The sequence below is a fragment of the Oculina patagonica genome, chromosome 10 (assembly GCF_052425735.1).
Source record: "Oculina patagonica isolate OP01 chromosome 10, crgOcupat, whole genome shotgun sequence".
NCBI lineage: Eukaryota > Metazoa > Cnidaria > Anthozoa > Scleractinia > Oculinidae > Oculina > Oculina patagonica.
This window is the reverse complement of record NC_135767.1, coordinates 19,325,989-19,334,717: the sequence shown is the minus strand read 5'-3', so window position 1 is coordinate 19,334,717 and position 8,729 is coordinate 19,325,989. Positions and strand designations below refer to the sequence as shown.

At 35.3% G+C, this 8,729-nt stretch overlaps 1 protein-coding gene across 1 annotated transcript; it reads right to left on the bottom strand.

Moving 5' to 3' along the window:
• Positions 1–262: 262 nt before the first annotated feature.
• LOC144628928 (ubiquitin-conjugating enzyme E2 H) lies at positions 263–8,416 on the bottom strand. Its single transcript, XM_078487052.1, has 7 exons — positions 8,281–8,416; positions 8,056–8,132; positions 5,946–6,020; positions 5,522–5,561; positions 4,921–4,973; positions 4,205–4,333; positions 263–3,511 (listed from the first exon to the last, which is right to left on the bottom strand). The coding sequence occupies exons 1-7, from the start codon at positions 8,331–8,333 to the stop codon at positions 3,393–3,395; spliced, it is 546 nt and encodes a 181-aa protein (XP_078343178.1). The 5' UTR covers positions 8,334–8,416; the 3' UTR covers positions 263–3,392.
• Positions 8,417–8,729: the final 313 nt, after the last annotated feature.

Genomic DNA, 8,729 nt, shown 5'->3' with positions numbered 1-8,729 from the left:
AAATTTACATAGCACGGACTTATGACCTCTAGACACTTCCTTGGCCACAATCTTACGGCTCTACAATACATAATGCCTCCGAATAATAACAGTACCCTCAGAAAGAAGTCAAAAGCAAAATAAGGTCGAAAGACCGAACTCAACATAAAACGGCAAAGGTTACAAATGTCACGAACGTAGGAGTCGTGTAGGCCCGTCACCTTTATTTACCATGGAGATTGCCTAATAAGACCAGCGTATGAACTAAACGGTCAGCACAGAATCATCTCACATTCCATTTTATTGAAGCTTTTGTTTTTCAGCATACAAGCACGTTTAACCATTTGAAAACAAGGCCTGGTTCTTCAAAAGCCTTTCGGCGCTGTTGCGGGATGTCAAGTAAAAATTTATACGATTACAGTAGAAGGTATATTGAACACGTCAAAACGAAACAAAACATTTTATAAAATCTATCATTGGTATGGTTTGAAAACTACAATCATTGACAAAAGTGTTGACACATTATCAATTTAGGCCCAATTTTATTGTTATTTGGACTAATTTCATCCTTTTGCCCCACTTTTCCAACCCCCATCCCCCCTATCAATGTTGTTGTTTGTTTCTAAGAGCCCTTTGCTACAATTTTGGATGGGGGGAGGGGGGGGGGGGTATTTTAGCAGACAGTCAAGAAATTTAAAAACTAGTGGTAAATTTGCCATAAAAATCAGCAGAGCGAAATCAATGTGTCAACTACTTTTGTCAAAGATTGTAATTAAATAAGCTAATAAATCCTAGATAAGCGTGCACGTGCTTTGAGCAACCAGGTCCTGTAGGTCTTTTGCACCAAGTGTGGTTAGTATTGGAAAGGTCCCAACACTCGTTAATCTTACGTAACGGAAATTTCGTTACGTTTCGGCAAGTTCGTTATTTGTCGAGAAGTTCGTTACGTATATCGGTATCAGGAAGTTTGTTCAGTCGGCAAAGCTGCAGCCATTGTTCCGAACGTAACATTACACGGGTAGACTTCATAGAAGGTTTGATTAATCTACGAGGCAAACAATTCAAGCCCTACCTTACGCCTTTCATTTAGGGGTTTTAAATAGAAACTGCAAAGTGAAAATAAAATTTGGCGCAAAAGACCTTTTAGTAATAATCCCAAACAAAACTCTCTGTTCTTTTCTTAGGGTAAACCTCTTAACTTTGCAGCACAGAACAGAGAATTTTGTCTACGAAATTTGGTTACGGTTAACCTTCATTATATAATACCAAGCAAAGCCGTTTATCCTCCTCAATATTATTGTTATTAATAAAAGTGTTGATAATACGACATATCAATGTACAATTTTACAAAGATTAAGAATAATCAAAATATTGAAATTTCACTACATCCTTGCTTATCATGATCATCAATCAGACATACTGACATGCAATTAAAAATTACACAACTATCACAATCGGGACATTTGCTTATCATTGCTAAATTGTGTTGAACAATTTAATTAATATATAATCGCCTATACAAAGGACATTAGAATACGTTCCCCGAACTCTTTGTACAAATATTACAATATATTCCTGAACATTGTGGGGTAAATGTTATATTTATGTTAACACAAGACCGAAGTCTTAAAGCTACATATTAACTTTTCCCCGCAATGTCCTTAGAATAGACCCCGTCTGGAAATGGCCGCCCCAATGACATCTACTACATGTATTTCTTTCTGCCTTTACCAAGAAAATTTGCTGCAAATAATATCGGATAAAACCGTTATTGCAAACTATCTAGTGTAAGAAGTTTGTGTTTTATATTTAATGTCTACAGAGCAAGATGAATGAAATGTTCAAATTTCATGGGCAAAGTTATGCCCAAAATTTCTTAGTATAGAATTATCTTTACATCGAAGAAATTTAAATATAATTAGTTTAATTAGGTAGAAAAACCAAAAAGAGATATTCACGGATTTCATTCAAACGCACTTAAAAATTATAGACTAAACCTTTTGAGTTAGTTTGTAGTTTATTTTGTAGATAAAAACAAAACGTGTTCTATAAAAAAAAGCATTAATCTTATTTCTACCCATTTTTGTTAGCAATTATCAGAAAAATACATATTTTACTTTGACTTCAAAGTAACGTCTTTTTTCTAGATGTTGAGAATCAGGGCGGCCATTTCTAAGGTCTTCAAAATATTATTTTCAGGCACAAATTTACAGTGTTAAGTCGGATTAATATTTATACAATATTAATATTAATTGGTTAAGTTTTGGTATCTTCAGTAGCAAGCTTTTAATGGAGCAAAACTGAAGGAAAAGTTTAGAACTAAAAATGTGTTTGTTTTATTCGGTCAGTTCCAGAAAAGAGTAAATATTCTGCGATGAAAACAAAATTCATAAAATGTGATAAGGGTTACTTTTTGATCAACTCTCAAAATGGAGCAAGTATTTCAAAAATGTCCTCTAGTATAAATATTAGTAAGTAATGTAGAATAGGAAAAAGATAAACAGAAATAAAAAAAATCACAATAATGTACAAAAGAACATCCACTTCAAGGGCACACCTCTGGTGTGCGGACACTCATTCATGGTCCCAGCCACATACAAACACTGCACTTTTAACCTCTCATAAGTGGTCAGCTCGCCTGAATGGATGGATTCTTGTCCCAAGCTTGACTGCTTATGGAAGATTCAAAAGTACTATGAAAACAATCTCCCTCCACCCCCGAAAAAAATCATGTTTGTACTCCATTTCTGAATGAAAAAATAGCTAAGAAAATTCAACTGAAGCACATGTATGCTCCCAAAAGTGTATTGCTATAAGTTATCACCAACTCTTACCAAGCTCATAGTATGTAGTTACTAACAAGAATATCTTGCAATACACGAAAATGTTTTATAAAGAAAAAGAAAATTTAATAGTTTCACCCTCAACTACTTATGTTTTGGAGTTTTGAGCATTGTTGTTGAAAATAAATATTTAATACTAGTTAAGGCCAATGACCAAAAACCAAAACAAACAGCCTGTTAATTTCAAAGAATTTGCTTTTATCATGTTAGTGGAGTATTTTAAATATAGAAACCCTAAGCTCTAAAAAAGAAATTCAAGTTCAACCTGATTGTTAAACCTGTTTGTCAAGTTAGTACTCAACACCTCCTTCTGATGTACACAGGAAAATAGCAGAGAAGCACTTAAAAATAAATTTACTGCACAAAGGGTATAATAAATAAAATTACAAACCAACGCTAAAGTTCATGTTAGTAACCTACATTTCTGTAAAAATATTAGCAGGTTTAAGAATTTTTTTTAAAAAAAATTATGTTTATCAGAAGATACCAAAACTTTAACCAAATGATTGATCATTCCTACAATATATGTATATTTGTTGGCCTAAGGTATAAAAATTATCTCTTCTCGTGTCAGAGCTCCATGTCTTGCGCTTCGTCTTCTGAATAGTCACTTATGGAACTTTCACTTGATGATGACATCTCTTCCTGGTCTTTGAGCGCTTCTTCTGTCGCGTATTTTTTAATATATTCTGGTAACAATGAATTTATTTAATGAGTAGCACACCACATCAGCACAACCTGTAACTTATAATAATCTGCTGGTAACCATGCATTCGTCCCCTCTTTTAGGGGCCTGACCAAAAGGAGGGGTGAGAAATGTTATATTATACCGGGGTTGTCCCTATAAATTATATTTAACCACTTGATTCTGTTGCTCAGGGACCAAAAGTTCAGAAATCACTAAGTTAATTGCATGTTCATGTATTTCTCAGCCTCACAGCAATTTTTTCCCTGATCCTTGGAGACTCATCAGAATTTTTACGTTTTCAAAATAGTCCATCTGTCTGTCTGTCTTGGTAAAGAATCTTGATAAGTCAATTATTTATTTTAATAATTGGTAAATGTACAGTGCAGACAATGTAAATGTATTAATTTTTTTTATGGTCAAGCCTTTTTTATACAACATTTGGAAAACAAAATGCAGGTTCTAAATTAATAAGTTTGTTTGTTTTCAATCAAAGTACTGCAGATATAATTTTTTTGCATCAATTCTTTTGCAGGAAGATCTTCTAAATCTTGTCACTGATTAAAGTCACAGGCACACCAGATCGCCATTCACACATGGAAATTCGCCTCCTGATTTAAATATCATGGCTGACAAATGGGCCTGACAATCAAATCATAGCATGGAGTGTAAATGCTATCCCTTATAGGGCACATACCTTGAATTTTTGTCTTGTACTGTTCTGGTTTGTGAAGATAGAGGGCAGCTGCATCTCCATTTAAAGGATCCACAGGGTTTGGATAAGACAGAAGTTGAGGAAGAAATGACTCAAAGATATTTGACAAATCTGAAACAATGAATAAGATTTGTTTATGATGAGTTCTTTTTTTATTGAGCCTGAGCTTTCTATGAGCAATAACTCAACAAGACAATTAGCCAAGTTGATTACCACTAAACAAGGTGCAGGAAAGGTAAAGTCTGTGTTTGAGCCAAGTGGCCCATCAGGCTGGGTCATATCCCGGTTTCTGTAGCATAAAGCGACTAGGAGTATTTCTACTCCCCCCTTGGTGGGATGCTAGTCCATCGAAGTGTTACCCGCAGTAGTTTATTCGCCGGTACCCATTTATACACCTGGGTGGAGAGAGGCACTATAAGAGAAAAGTGTCTTGCCCAAGAATATAATGCAGTGCCCCGGCCAGATCTTGAACCTGGATCGCTTGATCCGGAGTCCGCTGCGTTAACCCTTAGGTCCACCGTGCCTTCCACAAACAAGGGGCAGAGTGTATTGTTTTGGTAGACAATATTATTTATTATAAATAAATGATAAGCAGTTTTTTAAAGCAAAAATCAAGTTCTAATAATTACTCCAAGTTCTAATAATTACTAATAAGGTTCAAGTTCTAATAATTACTAATAAGGGCAACGTTTACTTACCATATAGAGCAGTCCATGCCTGGTTAATCACGTCAAGGCATACTGTACCAGAACTGCAGAGGTAATTGAAATTCTTTTACAGTTCTGTAACTTACAGGTGTAAGTCTTATTGTTGAGGCCACGCTTGTAAGTGAAAACATTTCTTAGCAACAATCCTTATCAACCCTGCATGTTTATATTCTCAATAAGACGTTGTAATTTAATGCTCAGACTGGCAACCGCAATAACACATTTTAATGTGAATATGAGACTGCAACGCAACCAGTCAGCACTGAATCAAAAATATGATGTCTCAACCTTAAATTTTGAGCATTATGTAATAGGCCATTTCCGAGTTACCCAATGCCTTATTTTCGAAAACAAGTCTACATGCAAAACCATATAAAAATGAGTTTGATGTGACTTGTGAATGACATGCGAATGGTTTCGAACATAGACTTGTTTTGAAACAGAGGCAAAAGGTAACTTGGAAATGGCCTATTCAAATTCTCAAGACTTTACGAATGAATGCATGAGTATAATTATTATTAAAAGTTATATATCGCTTGTTGTACCATCCCGTAGAAAGAAAAAGTGATCAGAATTTAATTCATACACTTACGCTTCATCTATGTTTGGATGGAAAATCTTGTTGATGAAACCTTGAACATAAGATAGCAAAATAAAATTATTTACAAAAACGTTGTTCACATTGTTCATTTCCCTTGGAGGTTAAAGTGTGCATTTTTTTGGCCAAGTGAAGCAGGGGTGGCACAGTGGTGAGAGAGCTCGCCTCCCACTGGGTTCGATTCCTAGACTCGGTGTCATATGTGGGTTGAGTTTGTTGTTGGAACTTCTCGTCCTTGCTCCGAGGGTTTTTCTCCGGGTTCTCCGGTTTTCCTCCCTCCACTGACAAAAACCAACACTCCAAATTCCAATTCGATCTTGGATGCACGTATATGTCTTAACAAGCTCCTGAGCTCTTCCAAGTCACGTGGGTAAATAAATTACATAATACATTTTGATCATGACAACAATGCACTTACCTATGGAAGGTGATTTGAATGGATATTTTTCTGGTAAATCAACCCTGACTTTCCAAACTCCTCCCTCGTAAAGCGCTGCCAAAAAAATATGCACTTGAAATTTAACACTCAGTTTTATGGAAACAGTCTCCAGTTTTCTCTACGTTAATTTTGAACATTGAATGTATTGATCACCTGGGATTAACGTTTCTGATGTGGATTGGGAAGTCTGTATATACAATAACATGAATGATGAAATTGGACTTTAGGAGTTCCAATATGTCTCTATGTCCTCACGTCAGTTTGTTATGGTCACATTCAGCCTGACAGACAATGTGTGTTTTCATTTTGAGAAATAATTTCTTACAATTAAAAGCACACATTGCTGGTTCATCACGATCAAGCAAATTAATTTTATCACCTTCTTATTACTTGAAATTTATTGTTTTCTTCACCTTTTTCAAACAGTGCAATCAAGAATACTTTGTCACTTGAAAAACAAGCCTTGAGCAATGATTAATATAATTTATTCACCAGTGTCTGCATGGCAAGATATATCTAAGTGATAATATATCACGTACACAGACATGTTGTGACAAGTGATACAAGTATGTACATGGATAACTTTTCAACTTGTTCTGTATGTCTCTCTTTCCTAGCCTAATACTTTGTATGCATTTTTATCACATGCAAGCTTTTTCTGCTTTGTACATGTAGCTGTATGCAATACTTGAGGCATGCAGTTAAGAATAAATGCAACATTTGGCAAGGGTTTTGTATGACTACATGGAAATGTAGCCATTTTTGTATGAATCTTGTTTTTTAAAACAATAACCTTCAATATTTAGTTTTCTAGATTTGCAGCTCAAAAAGAACTCTAATTTGCATAGATCTATGTTGCTAATTTTTCCAACAATTACAACTAATATTTTTTAATAATTTTATTTTCTAGGGCAGATCTAACTCTATGTGACTAATTTTAGGTATAAATTACATGTAGCTGAAGGATTATTGACAGGTTACAGTGGTCTGCAGGGTGACTTGTTTGATTAGTTGCTATTTGCCACAAAAAGATAAAAATGGAAATCATTTGCCTTAGCTCTAGGCTATCGGAGAAGATCAAAGCAGGCATTTATTTCATTTTTAGCTAGGTGTCTCTGTTGTTTTTAAAAGTAATGAAACTAAGTTTTTTCACAAAGCTATTATGGATTGATATTCAAATGCTGTTCCAAACCATCACACATGAAATGAAAATACATTTACCACAATGTTTGCAGGAGGGAAATTTGTTGTCCATAAATGTGTAATTTTGGCTCTAATTCTTCAAAATAACAAAATATTCACATAATTTTTACTGTAAATCAGCATTTAAAACTATAATTGTGGGAGCCATCTTCAAATTTTAAATCATATCAGCAACACAACATATGGACATAAAACAAAAAGCCATATTTTGCATGTATAAAGCTAAACCCTTTAAAAGCTCTTCAGACTTACCCACTCGGAACATCAAGTATTAAATAGCCGGAATTTAAAATATAAGCTGTGGCATTATCAGAAACACAGTGATATTCTAAAATATTAAATTACTTTCCGTGGCTAGCAAAACATCGAATCAGCTGTGTGTCACAGCCAACGAAAATGCAAATATCTTCAATGAATTCCACACTAACATGGCATTTTTAAAATTTTCCGACAACAACAAACAATCTGGCCGCAGCTAATGTTAAAATCGGTGCTCGCTGCCTCTTAGCTTACATCATTTACTTATCAGTGAATTCATTCGATATATCCAGATCGAGTTATATCCAGATCTGTATTGAATGTTTTCAGTACTTGTCGGTTCCGATGTCACTTTCGAAATTTATTTCGTCAAAAAATGTCCTCCATCGATATCGATTTATAATTTATAATGGCAAGATTAACATTGGTTGGGAAGGAAATAGGACCTTTTGGTAGGTTTAAAACGACACTCTTTGGACAGAATTATCTAATGTCGCTGGTTATTTCGGCAGATTTCTGCCCACAATAGTCCCCCTTTGCAACTGATGTAAGGCAAAACAAATGTGGCAAACGCAGGGGTATAAAGTTCGCAATCGATAACAACACATGGAAATATGCTCGCACTTACATCCACTAGGACCAAAGAACTTTACAATAAACTCGTTCAATCCATTAAGTATCGTCACTTCGTGCTTGCTTTCAATTCTAATAACAACGTCGTCAAGGAATAATCGTTGAACGTAGCAATCACATAAGAAACGATCAGCAGGCGAGCGCCATTTTGGCTCGCGACTTTGCCTACGAAAACACAACGAATCACCCTAAAATTACGCACAAACCCGGGAAAGGATACAGTTTTATAACATCGGTGTCCATTCGTCTCTTTCCAGGCGATGGAGACGACATTCTGCCGGTCCTAGGGGCCAAAATCTCTTCCAATTTCTTCTTTCGTTGCAGCAACAATGGTCGACACTAAACTTTATGGTTGGTTTGTTGACGTAACATTATTATTTTGATCACGTGAATAGCTACGCTCCGCCCCCCCTCCGCAGGTCTCGTGAGCGGAAATTGAGAAAACCGGAAAACGAAAAACTGAAAATAAAATGAAAAGATATGATGAAAGAAAATAATTTTAAACTCGACAATGCTGACGAGAGCTGAAAAACTTGTAGTTTCTTGTAATACGTGTGCCAAAGAAGTCGAAACATAACTTTATGGTTTTTTAAAAAATATATATGCTTTAGTGTAACTGAAAATAAATTAAAGCAGCTTTCACGGTCAGTTCCGCCAGTCCGGTTCCGC

Bases quoted from the DNA above. Each gene is read 5' to 3' on its own strand.
- LOC144628928 (XM_078487052.1), bottom strand. From the start codon at position 8,333: ATGTCGTCTCCATCGCCTGGAAAGAGACGAATGGACACCGATGTTATA. The intron at 6,021-8,055 runs GTAAGTGCGAGC...TTTTTTTGGCAG, and splicing joins GTTCTTTGGTCCTAGTGGAT to CGCTTTACGAGGGAGGAGTT. The intron at 4,974-5,521 runs GTAAGTGTATGA...TTACCTCTGCAG, and splicing joins CATCCAAACATAGATGAAGC to TTCTGGTACAGTATGCCTTG.